We start from the raw sequence: 24,965 nt of genomic DNA on the forward strand, positions 1-24,965 counted from the left end.
CTATTCCAATCACCACAATGTGACTGAGTAAGTCAAGTGGCTAAACAGGTCTGGAGGGCACGGGCCACCCCACTTGGCAGAATTATTGCAGGCTCCTGTCAACATTACTACGACATTTAAAGTCTTTTAACATCAGCAAGTCTTTAAAAACAATGAAATTAATTTGGAAGCCATTAAGTTCTTTAAAGCAACTGGCAATTCTCCTACATGACAATTAATTTGGAAGCATTTACAGGAAAATTGTAAAAAGGGGGAAAGAACCTCCAGACTTGTAACCATCATCTCAGTTCCCCACATGCAGGAACAGCAGAAAATGAGAAAAATTCCACTTTGATGATAATAAGGTACATTTACTGAAAGCTTACTCAGTGCTAGGCACTATTTTAAGCATATCTATCTATCTATCTATCTATCTATCTATCTATCTATCTATCTATTTATCTATCTATCTTACTGTGTTATGACAACCACTCTGTGAGGAAGGTCTTATTATTACTCCAGTTTTACAGAAGAGGAAACTGATAATTAACTTGCCCAACCAAGATCACACAGCTATTAAATTACAGAATTAGGAGTCAAACCCAAGCAGTCTGTTTCCTAAATTAACACTTTCAATTGCTAGACTAAACTGAATTTACCAAGAGTTTTACAAGAGAAACCTAGGAGGGGAAAAGCTGTTTTATTTTTGGTATTATTAGAAGTTTTACATTTTTCAGTTTAGTATTGTTTTAATTTTGATCATCTGTGTGGTGGTGGTGAAATGTAAAATAATTTATGTTTACAACTCCCTAAAATATAGCTCTAGGACCACCCATTCATACAGATTGTGGTCCTTAGTGATGTATCAGTGGCACAATCTATCACATAAAGAATTTCATACTTTTCTTATTTTCTTTCAATAGTTGTACAGGATATAGCCACTGAGCTTACAGAGAGGCTACTTTGGCTCCTACCTGGAATGTTTTCTCCCGAGATACTTGGATGGCTTGCTCTGGCACTTCCCTCAAGTTCTGTTTGAGTGTCACCTCCTTGGAGAAACTTTCCTGTCCACACTATTTGGGGGGAGGGGGGGAGGGCGGTGAGGGAGGTAATTAGGTCTATTTCTTTACTTACTTTTAGAGGAGGTACTGGGGATTGAAGCCAGAACCTCATGTGTGCTAAGCATGAGCTCCACCACTTGAGCTATGCCCTCTCCCCACTGCACCCCATCACCCCGTCCACAATTTTAAATAGTGTTCCATCATTTCTTTATCATCTTCCTCCCCTTTATTTATTTTTTCTTCATGGTACCTGACCTTATTTATTTATTCATTCATTTCTTGGTTCATTCATTTATTCATCATTTTCCTCTCCACTTGAATGCAAGCTCTATGTCGTCTACTACGTTCTCAGCGCCTATTACATGGTTGGTGCTCAATAATTTTTGCTGCATCAGTCAGTTGAATTTATCAATTTCCATGTTGTAAATGGTACACTCTCACTTTTTCAGGGAAAGAGAGAAGATGCTTATTAAGGGCCAGTACAAAGTAGTAGGAAAAATTCAGTATCATGGGATCCAGAGTCTAGCCTTAGTTCTACCACTAATTTAAAGTCATATAATCCAATCTCTCTGAACTTCAGTCGGCTGTCTTTCAAGAAGAAATGAACAAAAACTATTTAGGTAATGGGGTGATTGTGCCATGTGAGAAAATCAGATCGGGGGTAAGAGAGTGCTATAAATTTATGACATCATAAGTATATATTTACATTGATAACATATTTTGCATACTTACATATATACACTTATGACAAAACGGAAAAAACTGAAGTAGTAAAGAACAATCCTTAATGTAAGCCCTATTTCTGTCTCTCTTAGTGGTGTGACCTTCGGCAAGTTACTTTATCTGAATTTATCCTTGTATGTGAAATGAGTAGATTTGATTAGATTCTCTCCAGTTCCTCTTCAGCACTAAAATGTTACTTCTTGATATGAGATCCATATTTTAAAGATATAGCTTAAAATGCACATTATTTCAATAACACCAAATTTGTGAAGAATTAACTAATAAATTTAGATGAAATTACAAAAGCTTTTCAAATCACAGTATTAGAATTGATCCCCAAGTAGCCCTTGCTTTACTAATGTTCAGTACATGAAAAACACAAGGAAATTTCTGCACTAAATAGAAATAAGCAATAAATGCTAAGAAAGGTTATTATCTTGAGGTTATTTTTTGCTTTTTTGAAGAGGAATTTGAATAATCTCTTATGTAAATTTTTACAAATAACAATCCCTTAAAACTGACATGTTGTTAGCCACTCATCAAACCAAAAGCTTCCATGACTTTCTTATTCAGAGACGAGGCTATTCACTTAGTGTTCCCAGAAGAAGAAAGTTATTTACAAATTAACACAGTTTGTTGAATTTACTTTTTCACTCATCACATTGATAAGATGCATTGAAAAATGAAGATGGGTTCTTTTACTTACGTTTGTTCCTGGCCCCAACTTTTCCCCAGGAAGGTTAAAAAACAAAGTATGCCCCAAATGCCCATGCTGGAGGTTGTAGTAAACCATGGGTATAACCTCCCTGAAGTTACTCTCCTTTTACATAAACTGAGCTTGAAGAATTTGAGTAAGTTGGTTTACTGGTTAATTATTAATGGCAAGAAGAGGGACTTCTAAGTAGGAAAAGTAAAATTGGAACTGAAACGACATTTAATGCCCAGGTATAAAAGGAAGAGATATTTTATAGGGATTTACACCTAGAGAATTTACTTTGATTAATTCAAACAAAAGGATTCTAACATGGGAGTTTGGCACTAGGATGAAATGGCTCAGAGTTAGACATCAGTAAGTCACACTGTCCTTACCTTTCGTCTCTGAACCAGGCAAATGCTCTGATGTTTTGTCATCTGAGAGCATGCCTCTGGTAGATCCTCTCTGATACTGATGGAGACTTACCTGGATTCACTTTCAAACTGAGGTGATTTTAGACTGGGCCTGGTTTACACAGGGCTGATGAAGTGGTATTTCTAGAGAAGACCTAAACAGTAGTGAAACTGGCACTGGATGCCCAAAGAATAAGACAGATCTGCAAAGGGGGTCTATGGAATAATTCCTTGGTCTGTCCCCGTCTAGAAGTAGAGAAAAGACTGTGACTGGCAGTGAAAACATCATGCTGAGGCTGCTGGCATCATTCTTCAGGAAAAAAATGACCAATCAAATACATTCATTTTTAGTAGGGAATGAATATCCTCCAATATCTATTAATTCATACACCACAAATTCAAAAGTTGCATTAATTCAGGCACAGAATATCTTTTTCAAAAAATTAACTCATGTTACACTTTTCAGTGAGGTTTTTAATTATTTTAATAAAAGAGCTCAAGAAAAACAAAGCTTCCTATGACAAATGAGTCTAATAATGAATTTAGAATAAAATTTAAATTTTATCTTTAAAATTTTTACGATGGTTTATGTTCATTAGAAAGTTTTTATTTACCATCTTCCTTTTATTAGAACTCATTTCTAGCTTAGCATATAATAAGTACCCTATTTTAAAAAAGTAAAACCGATTCCTCTAAACATTTTCCCACAATTTAGATGTTTTATGGTCACATTGGCACTCTTTCTTTTGAATTAATAAGGTTCTGTTTTACCAACACTTTCGTACTGACTTCATTGGGGGAAAAAAAGGCACACAAAAGAAAATTTGATGCACAAATTTTGCTGACAATGTCTCTTACATATGTTACTGAAATGGCAAAAATCTGCACTCTCGTCTGACCCATTTGTTTCAGAAGGAAATCTGTAAAATAATTAAACTGAGTTGCGAAAGATAGGTCAAGTTAAAACAAACAAAGTACTTTTGCCATCATTTTCGGGAAAAGACCTTTAGGAGAAAGTGAGAACACTCAAAAATCATAGATAACATTTGTATTTGAAGTGAAGGAAATTTTTTGCTTGTATTATAGAGTCAATATTAATAAATGACATTTACAAACCACCAGCATGTTTCTCTGATAGAAAATACTTAAAAACATGATGGATCTCAAAGATTCTTGATAGAACGGAAGTTCAACAGTTTACAAATTCTCAACTGTGTTTAACTAAAAACTAAACATGGCTCAAAGATGGATTCTTCTCTACATTTTAAAATGTTGACCTTTGGAGGAGTCTTTGGTTTTTATACAAATTCTCTACCTCTAAAAGAGGAGAATCCAGGTCTAGCAGAAATTGTGGTGGTTACATACCTTCCTGCTAATGCTACCTCAATTCGACCCTCAAGATATTGTTTGCAGCATTTTTCTTACTTCCCAGGAATAGGTCTACTGATGAAGAAGAAAGATCATGAAAGTTAGTTCACCATCTTAACAAGACCTACAAACTCCATTGCATTTTACCCTGTGCTATATGAGATTCAGACATGGAGAACATGTTCCCAACCTTCAAAGAACTTATCCAAATAATGACAACACAGTAGCTACCAATTATTAGCTCCATGTCACAAGTAGTGTGATAATTAACTTACACAAACTGTCTCTAATCTTCACAACCACTCTGAAGGGTGTTATGACCTCTGGTGACCAGTGAAGAAACTGAGGCTCAGAGAAATATAGTGATATGCCTCAGGAAATGCATCTAGTAACTTGCAGAGATGGGGATTTGCTTGTGTTGGGAATCAGTAGGAAAAAGAAGGGAGAGATACAAAGCCCTACTGAAGTCTTATGCTCTCTTTGACACCTTCTCCAGCTATTTTGTCTGTGATTGATTCTCCATATGATAAACTCTTTAAGAATATATAGCCTGGCCCACACATTTTTTGATTCTTTATTAGATACTCCTGTACATTCCAGGTGATGGTTCTGAGATGGGGATAGGTGTGACACAAGAGAAGCACTAGTATGACTTTTCATCTGATTCTTCATTCCTCACAGGGTGCTGGGTTGAGACCGGCTGGAGAGGCAACCAGGTAGACAACAGATTCGGGAGATTACTGGAAAGGCGGGGGTAAGAGAAGGTAAGAGCCTGGAGAAAAACTGGATAAACCATGCCCTAGGGAACACAGTGGTTCAAATCGAAGAGTGGATGATTTTCTGTTTAAATCCCAAATGGTAACTGAAGAACGATAAAGAAGAACCCTATTGCTCAAACTATTCTTGTGAGTCACCAGTGGAGTGCGTTGGGATAGCACATCCCAAAAGGCCACTGCAGAGTCGTATCTCAGTAATGGAATAGGGGAGGATTTCTGAGAAGAGAATGTGGAGGAAGTGGAACATAATAAGGCCAAAAGAGAAAATCAAGTGTTTGTGATGGAATGTAGTGAAGGACATTTCTTCAGAGGAAACAAAAAGAGACAAAATAAAAGAAGGTGCCCACTTTTTCTTTATCTCTCAGTTTTATATTTTATAACCTCTCTGAAGCTATTTTTCTATATGCTAGACCTTCTAAAGAATGAAGCTCAGTCCATTAATCCCCTCTTTGGCTTCACCGTCCCACACTTTTTCAGATAATCTTAGTTCTTGCTCAACGTAAGTTTTCTTACCTAATTCTAATACTGGTAACACATCCATACTCATCTACTCATCCAGTGGCTGGATGTGGTAACCAGTCTCCAAGACGGCCCCCAATGTCCTTACCTCCCTGGTATTCATGGCCTTGTGTGGTCCCCTCCCACACTGTATCAGGCTTGGCCCATTGACCAGCAGAATATGGCAAATGCAAAGGTGTGAGATTCCTGAGATTAGGGCATACAAGACATTGCACTTCATAACTTGCTCTCTGTTAGACTGCCTGCTCTGGAGGAAGCCAGCCACCGCAAAGTAAGGACACTGAAGAAGCCTATGGAGAGGCCCATGTGGAAAAGAACTGAGGCCTTCCCAGAGCCATGTGAGTGAACCACCACGAAGATAAATCTCCTAGCCCCAGTCACGCCTTTCAGTGACCACAGCCCCAGCTAACACTTGATTGCAAATTCGTGAGAGAACCCAAGCCAGAACTACCCAGCTAAGTCATTCTTAATGGGCCATTGCCCATTACTGGTGGTAGTGAATGCAAGGAGCTTTCACAAGCGTTGCACTTTTTAGAAAAACTTAGTGGCTTAAAATAAACAATTATCTTCACAATTTTTAATGGGCAGGAATTCAGAAATGCCTTAACTGGGTAATTTTGGCATGGGTTCTCTCATATGAGTTTGCAATCAATTTGTGAGCTGGAGCTGCAGTCACCTAAAGGCGTGACTGGGGCTGGAGAATTTACCACCGTGGTGGCTCCCTCACATGGCTCTGGGCAGGAGGCCTTAGTTCCTTTCCATAAGGGCCTAAACTACTGTGTATAAAATAGACAAGCAACAAGGATATACTGTATAGCACAGGGAGTTATACCTATTGTCTTGTAATAACCTATAATGGAGTATAATCTGCAAAAATACTGAATCACTATGCTGTACACTTGAAACTATACTTCACACAACATTGTAAATCAACTATACTTCAATAAAAAAAGTTTAATTTGCAAGTGCACTTTAAGTTCGTAAAGAACAGTGAGCTCAGAGGCCTGCTTGGAGCGCCACCTGCTGGTAGTAAGAATAGCATCCCAAGCAGGCTGGAATAATTGGTGCTGGTGCCAGTGCTAACCTGTGACACCTTTCCAAGGTAAACCCTGGCTTTCCATCCTATGTCTCTTCTGAGACCTAGCTTCTTCAATTCCTGGAGGTAACACCTGCTTCGGCTTATTCACAGAAATGCTGAAATGTGACATCCCTGAGCATCGAAAATCACATAACCGTATAAGGAGTTCTTATCATTCTTTCTAGCATCTTCTCTCTCCTGCTTTACCAACTCTTTTCTTTCTGCCTGCAAACATGCAAGTCTCCATTAATAGGGAAAAAGGGCAAATATCAAAAAACTTCACTGGATTTTTTCCCCACATCACTGCTAAATCTTTCAAAGGCTTAGTCTGCAGCCCCCACCCCATATAATTTTCTTTTCCCCATTCTATTCATAGAATACCCCCCTCCCCAGAATGTTTTCTGGGTATCTCCATGGAAGTTAGATAAGAAATGAATAAAATGATCACCCAGAAGCAGAGGCCACTTTATGCTGGTTGGCATGATTTGACATTATTCCCATTTTACAGACAAAGAAACTGATGATTAGAAAGGGTTAAAAGGAAGGAAGCAAGCAAGTAATCCAGCCCAGAATTGTTTTTTTTTAATAATAAAAAAATGGGGTGGGGGAGATAATTAGGGTTACTTATTTATTTTTATTTATTTTTGGAGGAGGTACCCGGGGATTGAACCCAGGACAGTATGCATGCTAAGCATGCTCTACTACTTGAGCTATACCCTCCCCAAACCCAGAATTGTGTAGGGCCACCTATACAATTTGAGGGTCCCGGTGCAAGATGAAAATGTAGAGCTGCTTGTTCAGAAAGCAAGAAAAAAGTGCTGTTAAAGGTATTAAAAATATAAAGCCTCTTCCTTTCTGCTGTGGTCTCTTCTTCAACTTGCTATGGTAGTTTTGTTTTCGTTTTCTGTTTTTTTGCTATGTAACATCGTTCTAAGTAAAGGAAAATTAAAATTTTGAATTAATGACATGAAGTTTGCCATTCATCTTTATATTGTGCAATGTTGGTTTTAAATGAAAATGTAAGAGTATTTAATCTGTATGTAGAATCACTGAAATTATATAACTCATATTTCATAGCTCTTGCATGCATATATATTTCATTCGTCCCAGAACAGTGGAAATGCTGCACAAAACTAACTCAACTGTTTTTATTTTACTTCTTGATATGTGTGTATTCTACTAACACTCTCTACCTTTGCTTGCTGATGAATTAGGGAAGCCTGAAAGGAAAAGGAACTATGGGTTATCCCATCTTTCCCTTTCCTTCTCTGTTATCACATTTAGTGTAAGTAGTTGGCTAATGCAAGGTAGCAACAAGAACAAGAAAGAATACGATGATGTGGGGAATAGGGGGCATAGCTCAGTGGTAGAGCACATGCTTGACATGCACAAGGTCCTGGGTTCAATTCCCAGTGCCTCTGTTAAGGGAAAAATAAATAAATAAAAATATAATTTAAAAAAAGAAAGAATATGATGAGTTTCCTTGGTCATTTGCGTTTATTTGAATACCTTCTGCATTCAAAAAAAGTTCTGGTTCCAATGGAAAATGTGGCCTCTAGGGGCTGTCAGCGCTCCTGCTTACTAAGTCATACACATGACACACTCACGTTGAACTCACTTGGAGTCTCACTCAGCTTCTGCACCTTGTGGGTCCCCCGGAACACTGCGTCCATGGGGTGCTATGTATGCTCTATGGGAATGGGGTGGCAAGGAATGGTGAACATATGAATTGCACACATCTCCGCTAATTCACATGCATGCTCCGTAGTCCCGTTAGACTTTGCTTATAAGACACAAGTTCGAAGATAAAATTATGAATAATTCCAAGACAGCAACAACAAAGAACTAACTTAAGTGTACGGCCCTTCTGAGTGCCGGGCCCTGTGCCACTGCACAGTTTGCATGCCCATGACACCAGCTCTGGAGTAGCTAAGCCAGGAGAGAACTCATACCTGACCCCAAGGACAAGTCTCTTAACATATCACATGAAGTCTCCTCAAATAGCACTGGACAAGGCATTGGCAGAGTGACAAAGAATGTCAAGAAGATGAGAACGTTTTAAGAGGCCATATAATAGGCAACATTGAACTGCTGGCCTTGGCTCTAGGAGGGTTAGAGAGGTTCCTGAAGACATAGAAGGACTGAGGACAGGAGGATGGGAAGGGGTAAAGGGTGTAAAATCTGGGAGGGGACTGGTAAGGAGGTAGAAGTGCTTGGAAGGAGATAGTTGTCAGAAGTATAGAACAGCCTGGTTACTTTCAGCAGACATACAGATTGTCAGGGGTTATGACCTAAAAATAGGTCAGTTCCCAAGGGTAGGGCAGACAATGCCCTAACCTCTAGACACTTGGGGAGCATTCATTTTGGCGGTCGGCATCTATAAGGTACTTTCAAAAATGGACAAGACCAGAAAGGCAGAGTATCAGGAGTCAAACAAATGATGCTAAAGTAGGGCAATCCTGGGACGCATCCCTCAGAAGGCCAGGCAGGAGGGTGAATGAAGAAGGCCTATGTGCAAACAGGTAGGAGCTAGTTACAAGTCTGAGGTGAGGGGACAGCCAAGATGGAGGCAGGGTCCATGATCAAGAAACAGACCAGCAGTGGGAGTCATTGTTTAATGGGTACAGAGTTTTTGTTGTGAATGATGAAGAAGTTTGGGGTATAAATGGTGGTGATGGTTATACAACACTGTGAATGTCCATAGTACCACTGATGTATACTTGTGAATAGTTAAAATGATAAACATTGTATTATATGTATTTTTAAAAAATATCTTAAAAAAGAAAAAAAAGAAAGAGACTAGGGTATTAGGTTTACCAGACCAAGGAGAAGCCAGAGGTCTAAAGATTAGAATTAAGGTTTATATAATATGAGGAAGGAGAAATAGATGCCAAATCCCATATTATGTGTACTCAGTATCTTAATAACATCCTGCCTCCAGAACACACAGAATCACTTCTGAGAGTTCTACATTTTTCCATTAGGAAAATCATACCTTGGGGGGTGATGGATGGGATCTGGCTAGGGTAAGGGTAGGGGCTCTTGAAGACTTTTTCCTCTCCACTTTCTGAGGAGGAAGCAAAGCATCTTGAGTTGGACACCTCTGATGGCCTCTCCACTTGCCTGGGCAGGTTTCCTCATCTAAGCAGCTACTGTGCCAGGCCCTGGGGATGGATCCTGGAGCTGAGACCACAGCGATTCCAGCAAGGTGGAGAGTGGGTTCTTCAATGTGAGAGGGGCCCCTCACTTGAGGGCCCAGTTCATGGCTAAGGAGCACCTCAAGAGCGGTAAGGCTCTGGTTTAGGCACAGAATTGCCTTTTGGAATTCCCTCAGGGCCCTGGGAACCCCAGCCCCAGGTGCTGTGTGGTGGGATCTAGTTTCAAGTGTGCTTGGAGAGCCCAGCTTTCCTACTTCCTTTTAGGAGTCAAATCTTGGACCCTTATGAGTGGGAGTGCATCCAGCTATCCATGGCTTGGGGATGAGGGATGTGGTAGAGAGGGATGGGAATGGTGAGGGGTGAGGTGCTAGGATGAGATAGAGATCGTTGGGTTGTCTTTTGGGATTGAGAGAGATAAAAGATGGCTCGATCAGATGGAGAAGCTTGGCAGCTGGGATGAAATATAAAGAGAGTCAGGAGGGGGAAAGTGAGAGAATTGACATTTAGGTGTTCCTGCAGTCATTCATTCAACAAATGTTTACTGAGCACCTAAAATGTGCCAGACACTGAGTTAGGGGCTGGGGCAGCAATGGGGAAGTAGATAAGGTACTCAAGGAGATTGGGTCTAGCACTGAAGACAGACCATCAAACAAGCAGTTACACAAAACTGTGATGAGTATTATGATGGGGGAACAAGGCAGGGCCAGTGAAGGAAAATTAGTTTATATTAATTAGAATTAGTTTCTGCTGTATATTACAGACAACCAAAATAACTGTTGCTTAAATGAGATAAACATTTATTTCTTTCACACATTAAAGAAGGCCAAGGCTGGAATGGCAGCTCCACGTGTCATCAAAAGCAGGAGCTATTATCGTTTTGTTCCACTATGCTAATTTCCATCTTCAGTGTTACCTTGTGGTCCAAGGTGGCTGCTGGAGCTCCAACCATTGTTTCTGAATTGAGGGCTGCAAAAAAGAGGACAAAAAAGGGATCCGTTTCTCCCTTTTGAGCAGCCTTCCTAGAAGACCCATACAATTTACATTTCCTTGAGAGATTTGGGACTTGGCTGTACACAACTTCAAGAGAAACTGGGCAGAAATGTGGACAGCTAAAATTCAGGTTTTGATAATAAGGAGGAAAGAAATAATTAATGCTGGTTTGCAGTCTCTGAAACAAAGTGTTTTCATCTTTTCCATTTGATAATCATGAATATTGAGGATCGAATGCTTAGAAACATTCTGCTGAATTTTAGCAGAACTACCGAAGATTATTTTTGGAAGTGTAGAGTATTCTCTTTTAAAAGAATACAGACTTCTTAGAGAAATTTATTTAAATATTTCACTTTAAGACTTTGACCTTAGGGAAAAAAGTGACAATTTCTGCCCACATGTACTCAACAAATGAGGCTTTCAGATAAAGTACTTAGAAGAATATACTTTATGAAACATACTTACATTGTCATCCTGTGCATTTGTCTTTATTTAAAAATTCATTTTTGTTCAAGTTGTTTTCACATCCATAATCTTATTTGGGTTTTTATAACTCTAAACATGGTGTCTAAGATAAATGTTGAATTCAGAGAGATCAAGCGACTTGCTCAGAGCCAAACAGCCAAATGTGAGAGATTCTTGAGCTAGAATCCAAATCATGCATTTATTTGACAGATCTTTAGTGTGTATCAGGTGCTGGGGAAGCAAACGCAGCCACTCTCTCAGGGAGCTTCACTATGTGGACTCAGGAATCAGATTCTGCTACTAGTTATTTGACCTTAAGCAAATTGCTTAATTGCTTTGTCCCTCAGATTCCCTATTTATAAAGGAGGAGAAAATAAAATACTCCATAGGGTTGTGGTGAGAATTAACAAATTAATTCTCATAAAAATTTTAGGACAGAATCTGACCTTGAGTAACTCCTCAGTAATTGTTAGATATTATAAGTGTGAGAGAAAGACATTGAGTAAATAAACATAGTTATGAGTGTGTAATGATAAACTTGAGATAAATGATTGGAAGGAAAGTAACAGTTCTATTAGAGCTTGGGCTTGGGGCCCATAGAAGATTCCTTGAAAAAATGGTTCCAAGTGGAGCCCTGAGAGATAAACTGGCATTAACTATGTGAGCATTCCAGACTGGAGTTTGGGATTTTAATTCCTGAATTCTTGAATTACACATTCATTTTAAACACACTGCTATTCTTAGCACAATTAACTCAAGACCAGTTTGGTGGTCTGGAGCATCTGGAACCAATTTTTTTTTTTTTTTGTAGTAAAAAGAACATGGGCCTGGGAATCAAAAGACCAAAGTTCTAGTTTTGGCTCTGCCATCAATTGATGATTTTATCTGCCAACCTTCCTATTTTCACAGAGGAGTAGCCTTCCACTCCTCACCTCTTTATTTTTTGTACTGAGGTGAAACTCACTAATAAAAAATTAACCATTTCAAAGTGAACAATTCAGTGGTATTTCGTACACTGACCATGTTGTGCAACCTCTAACCTTTGTCTGTTCCAAAATATTTTCATCACTCTAAACTAAAATCCCTCATACATTAAACAGGTACTCCACTCCCACCACTGGCAACCACTGGCCTACTTTGTGTTTCTATGGGTTTACCCAGGGAAGACTTTCTTCATCTTCCATCATTTCCAACAAAAATTTGAACTTATCCTCACCAAAGCCTCCATTCAGCTTCCCTGATGATACATTAGTCACATACAATTTGAGTCTTCTGTGTCTCTCCTCTCGCTCACCCAAACCCTCTGAAACGTACAGCCTTTCCCACAGGAAGTGCTCAGAGCACTACACATTGAAGTGAAGTGAAATGTGTTCAGGGAGTTTTCCATCAGATTTCTCAGCCATTGATTCTAGTGCCACACATTTACCTACTTACTCAAGTTCCTGGAGTTTTTATGTTGGAGACCGTTCCTTTTAATTGACTCTTGTAACATTGTTGTTTATGGTCAGGAAATCATCTTCTTGCACCTGCAGTCGCAGCACATCAGCCACACACAGACCTGCAAGAGACAGCAGGGCACAGAAGGGTAGTAGGGGCTCCCAGAGAGCTTCATCTTCTCAAAAATTCTTACATTTTCTTTACTTTGTGGAAAAGAAAAACTATGATATTAAGTTTGCTTTTCCCCCTATATTCTCTCTTCTTGAAAGTTCTACTTAGTGGTGCTTATTTCCCTAATCAATCAATATTGACATTGTAAACTGACTATATTTCAATAAAAAAAAATATTTTGAGAGTCTACCAGGGGCCAGCCCCTATTCTAGCCAGTGCAGATAACAACAGCAAACAAGATGGTCAAAATCTCCCCTCTAGTCAGGGAGATACCCACCTCACCTAGCACTCCCTAAATTATTTTGAAGCAAATCCCAGCATCACATTATTTTATCTATAAATATTTCAGTTTATACCTCTAAAACAATAATTTCCTTTTTTAAAACCCTACCCTCAAAAACAATGGTAATTTTTTAATATCATCAAATAATTCAATGTTCAGATTTCCCACAACAGTTCATGAACTTAAAACAACAACAAAGAAATAACAACAAAACCCCAGAACAAAACAGGAAGTAACTTCCATTAGCCCTAGAGTAACTTCCTTTAAGGCACTACGGTAAAAATATTAATTATATTCCACACCATTTTTTTACGTACAGTCTGTTCTGGCCTGAATGTTACTTAGTTCATAATGACTGATAAGTAAGGGAATGGCAGCAATGCATCCCATTGATTCACATGCTCTTTTTTCTAGCACTTTAAAATTTTTTGCCACCATGTAATAGCAGCTGAACAGGAAATACACTCCCCAGCTAAATTCAGTGAACAAATGAGAATTACAGCACTATGACAAAAGTCCATTCACCTTACATTTTTCCTTCTTGGCTCAATTTAGCCATCAGCTACCCTAGATGTGTGTACCTTTTCTTGTCTTCATAACTCAGCCACCTCAGCCCTGCCTACACACCATCTGTCAAGCTACCTTTACTTTTCTTTCTTTTTAAAGATAAAGCATCATGTTTACTCCAATGGTGTTTTTAATAGTGAATTTATTTAATATCTTCTTAACTTTATCAGATTTGTTCTTTTGTTGCTGTTGTTAGTGCTCTGGTTACAAAGTTGCATAGGTTTTTCAGCAGTCTTTCCCAAACATATTTTTCAATGTAGTAAAAAGGCCATTAATGATTATGGAACCCATTTAGTGGGTGAAAATATTGAATTGTGAAAAAAATCAAATAAATATTCTTAAAAATAATTTACAAATGGTATTGATTTGTACTGTTACCCGTAACTTGGGATAGAACTCAGTAATGAGACCTGTTTTTATCCCCCACCTCAAACCCCCAGCAAATCAGAAAGGTTTTAGGAAAGTAGGAACTTGAAATCATTTATTCACAACATGATGGCCTATAAATATATTAAGTAAACAAAAATATGTTCAAAGATATTTCTTTTTATCCTAGGTTATGATGAGAGTCTAAAATACGCTATCGTCAAAGTTCTGGGTGAAGTATCAATAAAATGATAAACATAACAAACAAAATGTTCCCTAATTCAGTATATCATTCTAGCTGCTTACCTTTATTCGAAATGCCAATACCTTGAATTTCCCAGGTAGTTAGAAAATCAGGTAGTATCAACTCTAGCTGATGCCTGGAAAATAAAATATTTCATAGCTATCAAACATAGGTGAGCCTTAATTAACTTGGAACCAATTTAACACAGTCTCCTATTAATCAGAGTGTTTATACTTTTCCCATGTGGGCTCTTCAGACAAATCACAAAGAAACAAAGTTAAATCAGTGGACACGGGTGTGGATGAGGTTAAGAAAAGAAGAGAGGATAATAAGGGCCTCTTACATATTCAGAACAACTACCTGTACATCTATTAGGATGAACCACATGAAATTGCTATTCATGTAGGTCAAGAATGTTTGGATCAGGCAGATACATAAGCTTTGCCATAGATTGAACTGTTGGTGTTTGCCCCCACCCTCAAATTCATATGTTGAAATCTCATCCCCAAAGTGCTGGTGTTTGGAAGTGGAGGTCTTTGGGAGGTGATTAGGTCATGAAAATGGAACCTTCATGAGTGGAATTAGTCCCCTTATAAAAGAAGCACCGGGAAATTCCCTCACCCTCTGCCATGAGGGGTTACAGTGAAAGTCAGCCATGTGTGAACCAGAAAGCAGGTTCTCACCAGACACCAAATCTGCTGGTGCCTTGATCCTGGACTTCCTAGATCCTCCAGATCTGTGAGAAATAAACCTGCTGTTCATAAGCAACCAGACTGTGGTATTCTGTTACAGCAGCCCAAATGAACAAAGACATGGTTCAACCTAATATATACCTCCCCCTTTTTTTTTTTTTGGTTTTCATTGCCCTACTTTTATATACTAAAAAGGACTGTAATAAATTATCAAATAAAAATTAAATTATATTCAGTGAACCCTACTAAGAAAAGCAGAGTATACAAAAACAGTTGAGACAAAAGGAATTTTCAGAAGACCAAAGCCCATTAGTTTATCTTTTCAGTGGACATTTCATAAGTGTCTATCATGTGCACGGCACAGTCCTAAGACCAAGTACGGGGATAAATAACAAAGGGCCTGCCTCAAGGAATTCACTTAAGAAGAGGAGAGAAATATGTAAACGAGTTCATTATCATGGAGGGTAATAAGTGCTTCAATATAAGCACATACAAACTGGAGTGAGAATGCAGAGAATTAAATTCTTTGGGGGCCACCTTTTGGAGAACCCAGTGTCTGAACTGGGTTGTTAAATGTGAAGTGCAGTTTGTCAGGAGTGAGAGGTTAAGAGGATTTCCAGGAAAGGGCATGAAGACTGCAAAGAGCAAGTATTGTTAGTGTGGAAAGTTACACAACAGGGGATGGCGGCAAGGGCGGCTGGGAGTTGCGCAGGAGCTGTTGGCAAGAGCCCTACACGAGAGGGTCTTAATCTACATAGATTTTGCCTGATAGGTCATGGAGAAGTGGTGTTACGCGGGGAAGCCGCATGATCCGACCTGGATTTTAATATAATCACGTGGGCAGCCATGGTTGGAGAATGAATTGGAGCAGAGACATGGAGGAGGCTGGAGTCAAGGAGAGTAAAGGAGGCTGCTGTGCACCGGACAAGTCATGATAACTGAACAAAAACTGATCGTTTCCCAAGCCTTAAAGATCATCAGTGTTTTACAGTGTGTGTTTATTATATGATGAAAATACTACCTCCTTTTATTTGTTATATAGATAAATAGCATTGGAAATACATACTTAAGTGGACGATACATTGTTGAAGTGTTTGTTACAAAGGAGCTGTCTACAAAGATTGAAATAATTATATAGAAGTGCAAAGACCACAAATCACCCTAAACTACATGCTCCATAAAAGTTCAAGGTAAGTGAATTTTCATTCTTATGCAAAGATCATTAATTCTGCAGTTAATCCTGCAGAGTACCAAGGCAAAAACCAACCCAACGACCAAGTGAATTAACATTGATCAAATGTCAGTGCTATCCTTAATTATCAAAGAAACTCTTGGAAGAATATCAGACCATTTATTTATAATATTTGAGTATTTAAAAAATTTCCTAAGGAAAAGAAAGATAAGTCTTAGAATACCTTTTAGGGACATGATATATTTTCCATAACCAGTTTTCTAAAAAAGTGCTGCTTACAACTTCTATGTTTGTCTTTAATAAACCTAAATCAGAAATATAAAAATACAAGGTAAACATAACATACAAAAGAGTTACTACATTAAATCATGACGGTTAAATTTTAACTTAAAAATGTAAAGAATTTGGTCAAACGTTTAATTTCTGTGATATCAAAATAGAAAAATTAAAATTTTTATTTTTACTGAAGTACAGTCAATTACAACGTGTCAATTTCTGGTGTACAGCACCATGTCTCAGTCATGCATATACATACATGTATTCATTTTCATATTCTTTTAGAAAAATAAAATTCTTTATTTAAGATGTCTAAAATCTATTAAGTATAAAAAGCAAGGTGTAGAATGGTAATAGCCCATAGGTATAAAACAAAATATATATAGGTATAGATACATAGATATAAATGTTTGCACAGAGAAAATGTCTGGGAGTATATAAAAATTATAAACAACAGCAATATCTTGGAAAGCAGGTGGGTAGTGGGGTCAGGGATTTTTACCTTATACTTCACACTCTTATAGGGAGAAAGCAATAAAATAGAAAACAATTATAGATGTCATCAACAAAACTAAAAGTTCTTTCTTTGAAAAAGCTAACAGAAAACTCTGGTAAGTCTGCTCAAGAAGAAAAAAAGGACACCAATTAACAATATAGGAAAATATTTTTGTAACTTGGGAGTGAGAAAAGGCTTTCTAATCAAGACATCAATCCCAGAAGCTCTAGATAGATTTGGCCACCTAAATATCAAGTATTCCTGATGCTACAAACAAAAATTAAATGACCAATGGAGGGGGAGGAAATACTTGTAACGTATTTATCATATTTTATTTGTGTGTTTGTTGCACATATTTTTAATGTGTGTATGTTATACATATTTGCAACTTTTATAACAGACAAAGATTGGTTTCCATGATGTATAACAATGCCGTTAAAATGATAAGCAAAACATAGATAAGCCAAAGCAAAAATTGACAAAGGTATAAAAAGTTAATTCATAGAAGGAATATCACTGGCCAATAAACATATGTAAACATATGGTTTGTTGATTTACATGGAATCAACTTGCTAAATAAAATGAGATACTGCGTTTGCATCAATTATAGATGGCAAAAATTATAGATGGATAATATCCCATTTTGGCAAGGGGACTGAGATCCAGGCTTTAAACACAGTTTTGGTGAAAGTGGAAATCGGTACTATCTCTTTAGAAGGCAATTTTTAAGTACATGTCTAATTTGTAGATGTGCCTATTCACTGATTCGGTAATCCTACCTATGACAATGACATCTATCTTACAGAAAAGTATGTTTTTCTTTGCAAGACTTTCTAATCCTGAAAATCTGAGAACAATGTAAATACCCAGTGTAGTTGGTTAAACAGTGCCCCCGAAAAGATATGTCCAAATCCTAGCTCTGGTACCTATGAATGTGGCCTTATTTAGGGATAGGGTCTTTGCAGATGTAATTAAGGTAAGAATCAAGAAATGAGTCCTTCTGGATTAGGGTGAGCCCTAAATCCTTATACAGTATCCTTATTACATGTAAGGTATAAAGCGTTCTTAAAAGAGAAAGAAAAGAAGACATGGAAACACAGGGGAGATGATCACGTGAAGACAGGCAGCGACTGGAGTGATGCATCTATCAGCCAAGGAACACGAAGGAATACCAGGAACTAAGAGAAGTTCAAAGAGCCAAAGAAGTCTTCTTCCACAAAGCCTTTGGAGGAAGTGTGACTGTACTGACACCTTGATTCTGGACTTCTAACCTCCAGAACTGTGAGAGAATACATTTCTGTTTTAATCCACAAGTTTGTGGTAATTTGTTACGAGAGCCCTGCGAAACCAATATACCCATTAATGTGTCAATGGTTAAATAAATCAAAGCATATAAATATTATCAAATACTATATAATCATTAAAAAGAATAAGGCAGCTCTCTTTGTACGTATGTGGAAATAAGTCTGTGATATTTTGCTAATCTTTTTTTTTTTTTGTATTTTTAACATTGCAGAAGTATATGTAACATTTATGTAACATGATCCCATTTAGAAATCTGTACATAACAGTTAACACTCTGGTGCAGGGGGAGTGTAAGAAAATTAACAGAGGTTTTTAAATACTTACTCTTACACTTTTTATTGATTTTTCCTTTAAATTTTATTGTTTGGGTTTTTTTAAGCCTGTAGGTTGTATTATTTTCACATATTTTTTTAAATCATGAAAAAATATATATTATATATGTTCATAAGTTATAGGAGACTTTCCCCACAATTTATTATAATTCAGATGAAACCAAAGACAATAGGTTGAAAAGTGGTCACTAAAATTAAACAAAATTTTAATAAATTGTACTCATCATTATTTTCCACACAAACCATGTGAAACTGAACTAAGGAAATTTGTTTCTACATATACTTACGGGGATTGCTTCTACTTCTACTATTTCTTATTGGCTATGCTTTGTGGCAAAATCAAGAATAACATTTTGCATATGTATCACTTATATGTAGAATCTAAAAAAAATGCAAATGAACTTATTTACAAAACAGAAACAGACTCACAGACATAGAATACAGACTTATTTACCAGGGGAGGAACGGTGTGGGAAGGGATAAACTTGGAGTTTGAGATTTGCAGATACTAACTACTACATACCAAATAGACAAAAAATAAGTTTATACTATATAGCACAGGGAACTATATTCAATATCTTGTAGTAACTTATAATGAAAAATAATATGAAAATGAACATACATATGTTTATGTAAGACTGAAACATTATGCTGTACACCAGAAACTGACACAACATTGTAAACTGACTATACTTCAATTAAAAAAAGATAACATTTTGATTCTTCAAAATGTTTATGCAAGACTTTAAGTATCATGCATGGCCAGTAACATATGCACAAAATGAGTATCACAGAATCATTTAGTCAAATATCTTCATATTACAAATTAGCTCTTAGAGGATAAAAAATACTGACCTGCAACTGCTATGCCGTGAGCTAGTGGCAAAGCTGTGACTAGTGGTGTCCAAACTAGTGTTACTACCACTGCTTGCTCTGCTTTTTAGAGTGGAACTTCCAGAGTTTATACTTTACCTTTTTACATTAAACCAAGTTTAGAAGTACTTCTTCCCAGGACAGTACAAACTGCCTGGTACCCTCTACTGCACTGCACATGGAGTAGGAGTTTTCACGTGTACCTCGCCTTCTCATGTTTACAAGGATGTAAGTCTCCATCCGCAGCTTAGTTGCCAGGTTGCAACACTGAGTGAAAGCTCTGGCACATTTTGGGTGGATGGTAATTCGGGCAGCTCTCTCCTCGCAGGTCTTTTCCCCTCGATAGGCTCCGTGGTAACAGCACTTCTGGATCAGGCTGTGTTTGAATGTGGATGCTGAGATGATAATACAACTGCTCTTAGCCAAGTACAGATTCAAAGTCTAAGGGCTGAACTTAGAGTCTCTGGTCCAACTTCCTCCTGGTGCCCCTGCCCCACCCCATCTAGTACCAGTGGTCAACCAGCCCCTGCTGGAACAGCTCCTGGAATGGAAAACTGCTATTACTGGTACTCTTTTGTGTACTCATGGCATTAATCCTCTTGTGAAGAAAAAGCTACATGATCACCAGTTCCTTGAACACTTGAAGATAGTCATCACGTCCATCTCAGTCTTACCCTTTCAAAAATATCACTGGGGCTTTTAAAATTAGACCATGTTTTCATGGGCTATGATTGGTTACAAAACCCTCAGTCATTCTCCACTTGGACGTGGCCAAGACAGTCAAACCTGAGTGGGTGAATAAAAGAGCAGGCGCTTTCATTTAGGTTGTCCTCCTGTTTTCTTGAAAACCACTGAATGGGACTTCAGAATTGATCATGTCCTTCTCTGTCATTCAGAGATGAGGAAACAGTGGTGCAGAGAAAAGAGACTTGTCTAATTGGGTACAGCTGCTAGTGGGTGGAGCCAGGGCTGAAGCCAAGAGGCAGAATCGTGAAGTGAAAAGGCCACCAGACCACAGAACAGAAGCTCTGGCCACCTCTCCTAGTCATAGCTCAGTTTTCAAAAACTCACTTTGCCAGTATTAAATGGTTATTTTTCTGTCTGGCCCACGTTAGAGTGTGACATTGGTGAGAAGGGGCTTTGAGAAGAACAAAGCATTCTGAATGACTGTTATTCAGTCTCTCTTGAGCTAAGCGCTTTACCTGCATGACCTCATTTAATTCTCCTAACTCTGCAAGGCAGAGAGAAATTGTCTCCATTTTGCAGAAGGAAAAACTGAAGCTTGGGGAGATTAAGTAACTTAGCTAAGATCACATAGCTATTAACAGTAAGCCAAGACCCAAACCTAGTCTCTGATTGTAAAGACGTAGTTCTTTATGTAATGTCTTCTAAAGATGCTGTCCTGGCAAGCACCTGCTGAAATGGGGGAAAACTTTGTTGTTGTTGTTGTTGTTGTTGTTGTTGTTGTTGTTGTTGTTATTACACAGTATCTGTAACTCTCCCAATCATTAACATTATTAATAATGTACCTGAAATTTAAGAGCCATCTTTCAAATAATCTGGACTGGTCTTGAATATTAATACACCAAGGAAAAGTGTCAAGCAAAGCATAGTGGTCACCAGTGCAGTGGGATCTACTATCAGTCTGATCTGGGTTTGAGTTCTGGCAGTGCCACACACTACCCCATGATGTTGGGCATGTTAATTATGATTAATTTCTCTGTGCCTTGATGTCTTCATCTGGAAAATGGGAGGAATAAGAGTACCTATTCCATGTGACTGGGATGAGTTTTCAAATAGAAAATCTCATTATAAGGCTTAAAAGTACCAGCACATAGTAAGTGCACAAGTAATGTTAGCTATTATTATTTCATCCTAAAGTTCATAAGACCTAGCTTTGTGAAAATTTAATGGAAGCCATGCATTTAACTGCTGTGCCAGCTACTCTGATGGAGAGTAAAATCTGTGAGACAACTAAAAACTGGCTCTAACCATAGAGAATGGCTATGATGGTAATTATTTCCTTTAGGTCAAGACTATGTTAAATGAATAGGGGTTAATTTACCCAGTTTGATTTACCCCCAGGGAAAGTAAAAGCTGGAAGTGCCCACAGATCTTTTTCACTTGCTCTACAGCAATTAGCTAGAATGAAAAAAATGTAGCAGATCCTGGGTTATTCCATCATAACTTCTGAAAACAACATGAAACTTTGGATTACCTAGGTTTTCAATTTGCTCTTTCAAATTTCTTCTTGATCTGAGAATTTTCTTAAACAATCCATCTGCTAAAAAACGCAAAGAGAACATCCCTCAGAATAAATGCTTCCACCAAATTGTTTAAATTATCAATTTAGATGACTGGACGGAGCACATTTTCTCCGAAATAGTGTTCTAGTTTCCACAACAATTCTGATCTACACAGTCCTTTAGTACAGGGATGTACATGAGTCGAGTCAGCATATTCCTTGGTAGTAGTGTCATCATTTGCTCTTTGCAAAAGCATTATCTCAAAAAAGCTCAAATATGTTAAGACAAAAAGCAATAACATTTTTAAGGTGGTTTTTTTCATCTCTTTAAAACATGTTTAGTGAGTGCCTCCATTCTTCCAGTTAGGGAACATAAAGATCAGGAAAACCCAGGCCCTATCCTCAAGGGATATCTCGAAAATCTAAAGACATGAAATCGGGGTTTATTCCACTGATGTTACAATGCTATACTGAGTACATGGGGACTGGTAAGGGGTTTAATTGTGCCCCTCCACAAATTCATATATTAAAGTCCTAATTCCCAGTACCTCAGAATGTGACTATTCTTGGTGAGAGGTCTTTTAAAGAGGTAATTAAGGTTAAATTAGGCCACTGGGTGGGCCCTAATCCAATATGACTGACGTCTTTATAAGAAGAGATTAGAATACAGACATACACAGAGGAAAGACTGTGTGAAGACACACGGACAAAGCGGCCATCTGTGAGCCAAGGAGAGAGGCCTTAGAAGAACCAGCTCTGCTGGAACTTTAACATTGGACTTCCAGACCCCAAAACCACGAGGGAAGGACTTCTGTGGTTTAAACCACCCAGCCCGTAGTACTCTGTTATGGCAGCCCTAGTAAACTAACACAAGGGGAGGAGTCAGTTCTCCAAGGTCAGCTTGGGAGTGGGCACTGGGGGAGAAGGTGAAGTTTGAGCTTTTAATGGAAAATTCGAGGATAAAGTCACGCCAGGTGGAGGTGTGACAGAACAAGGGCTCCTCTCAGGTGCTCCAAGGAGACAAGGGAGGTTTGAGGACAGAGTCTTTAAAGGGAGAGAGAAAGAACATAAAGAAGATCTTGGGGCAGCTTAATCCCATCTATTTAGACTATATTCCTGTAGAGGTAGTTCGAAGCTGGTGAACGGTTTTATGTAGAGTACTGACAGACTTATCAGAATTATATTGTGTAAGTGAAGGGATAGAAAAACATATTCTGTGCAAAAGTAACCAAAAGAGAGCACAGGTGGCTATACTTATATCAGATAAAATAGACTTTAAGTCAAAACTGTCCCAAGAGACAAAAAAAGAGATTATATAATGATAGAAGGGTCAATCCACCAGGAACATATAACAATTATAAATATATATGTACCTAACATCAGAGTACCTAAATATATAAAACAAACACTTACAGAACTGAAGGGAGAAATAGACAGCAGTACAATAATAGTAGGAGACGTCAATATCCCATTTTCAATAATGAATAGAACATTCAGATGGAAAATCTATAAGGAAAGAAAGGACCTGAACAACATTATAGACCAAATGGACCTAACAGATATATGCAGAACATTCCACCCACCAGCAGCAGAACCCACACATTCTTTTCAAAGGCACACAAATCTTTCCCCAGGATAGATCACATGGTAGGTCACAAAAAAAAAAAAAGTCTTAACAAATTTAGGAAGATTGAAATCATACCAAGTATCTTTTCTGACCACAGTGGAATGAAATGAGAAATCAACAGCAGAAGGAAAACTGGAAATTCATGAATATGTGGTAACTAAACAACATGCTCTTGAACAGCCACTGGATCAAAGAAGAAATCAGAAAGGAAATTAGAAAATACCTCAAGACAAATGAAACAAAAATACAACATACTCAAACTAATGGGATGTAGCAAAAATAGTACTAAGAGGGAAGTTCATAGTGATAAGTGCCTAATGTAAAAAAGAAGAAAGGTCTCAAATAACCAACCTAATTTTACATCTCAAGGAATGAGAAAAATAAGAACAAACTAAGCCCGAAGTTAGATGAAAGAGGGAAATAACAAAGATTAGAGCAGAAATAGATGAAATAGGGAAAAAAAAATGAAACTGAGTTTTTTTGAAAAGGTAAACAAAATTGAAAAACCCTTAGCTAGACAAAGAAAAAAAAGAGAGAAGACTCAAATAAGTAAAATCAGAAATGAAAGAGGAGACATTACAACTGATGCCACAGAAATAAAAAAGATCATAAGAGACTACTATGAACAATTACATGTCAACAAGCTGGATAACGTGGAAGAAATTAAATGAATAAATTCCTAAAAACATACAACTCACCAAGATTAAATTATGAAGAAACAGAGAGTATAAACAGATTTATAACTAGTATGGAGTTTGAATAAATAATCAAAACATCCCAACAAAGAAAAGCCCAGGACCAGATAGCTTCATTGGTGAATTCTGCCAAACATTTAGAAGAGAATTGATGCCAATCCATCTCTTCCAAAAACATTTCCAAAAGATTTAATAGGAGGGACACTTCCAAACTCTTTTTATAAAGCAACCATTACCCTGGTACCAAAGCCAGACAAAAACATCACAAGAAAATAAAACTACAGGCCAGTATCCCTGATGAATAGAGGTGCAAAAATCCTCAACAAAATAATAGCAAGTAGAGTCCAACAACACATGGAAAATATCATACACCATGACCCAAATAAGATTTATCCCTAGGATGTAAGGATGATTCAACATATGAAAATCAATTAATGTGATACATCACATTAGTAAAAAAAAAAGGATAAAAAACTACATGATAATCTCAATAGAGGCAGGAAAAGCATCTGACAAAATTCAACACCCTTTCATGATAAAACCCCCCAATAAACTAGAAACAGAAGAAAAGAACTTCAACATAATAAAGGCCATATGTGAAAAGCACACAACTAACATCATACTCACTGTTGAAAAACTGAAAAGTTTTCCCTCTAAGATCAGGAACAAGACAAGAATGCCCACTGTCACCACTTCTACTAAACATACCACTGGCAGTTCTAGCCAGAGCAATCAGGCAAGAGAAAGAAATAAAAGACACCCAAATCTGAAAAAAAGAGTAAAAATTGTCCCAGTTTGCAGACAAAATGATCATGTATATAGGAAAAAAATTCCTCCATAAAAATCTGTTAGAACTAATAAATGAATTCAGTAAAGCTGCAGGATTAAAAGAAAAACCAACACAGGAAAATTAGTTGCATTTCCATATAGAAACAATGAA

General features: G+C 37.7%; 2 protein-coding genes and 1 non-coding gene across 3 annotated transcripts in view; 1 reads left to right on the top strand and 2 right to left on the bottom strand.

Annotated features, from left to right (window-relative positions):
• C5 (complement C5) overlaps positions 1–2,615 on the bottom strand; it is a 74,962-nt gene extending 72,347 nt beyond the window's left edge. The window contains exon 1 of the mRNA XM_006191801.3: positions 2,470–2,615. Coding sequence (XP_006191863.2) covers positions 2,470–2,534 — 65 coding nt within the window. The 5' untranslated portion in view covers positions 2,535–2,615. The remainder of the gene's footprint in view (positions 1–2,469) is intronic.
• A 5,345-nt stretch (positions 2,616–7,960) lies between these two features.
• On the top strand, positions 7,961–8,032 carry TRNAV-GAC. Its single transcript has one exon. It is a non-coding gene; the product is annotated as a tRNA-Val (tRNA).
• A 2,517-nt stretch (positions 8,033–10,549) lies between these two features.
• The window catches only part of LOC102513700 (complement C5), a 34,770-nt gene continuing 20,354 nt past the window's right edge, over positions 10,550–24,965 (bottom strand). Inside the window, 6 exon segments of the mRNA XM_032478327.1 lie at positions 10,550–10,735; positions 12,659–12,782; positions 14,355–14,428; positions 16,400–16,481; positions 19,662–19,853; positions 21,677–21,742. Of these exon segments, the coding sequence (XP_032334218.1) occupies positions 12,697–12,782; positions 14,355–14,428; positions 16,400–16,481; positions 19,662–19,853; positions 21,677–21,742 (500 nt within the window). The 3' untranslated portion in view covers positions 10,550–10,735; positions 12,659–12,696.

This window comes from Camelus ferus, chromosome 4 (genome assembly GCF_009834535.1).
Source record: "Camelus ferus isolate YT-003-E chromosome 4, BCGSAC_Cfer_1.0, whole genome shotgun sequence".
Taxonomy (NCBI): Eukaryota; Metazoa; Chordata; class Mammalia; order Artiodactyla; family Camelidae; genus Camelus; species Camelus ferus.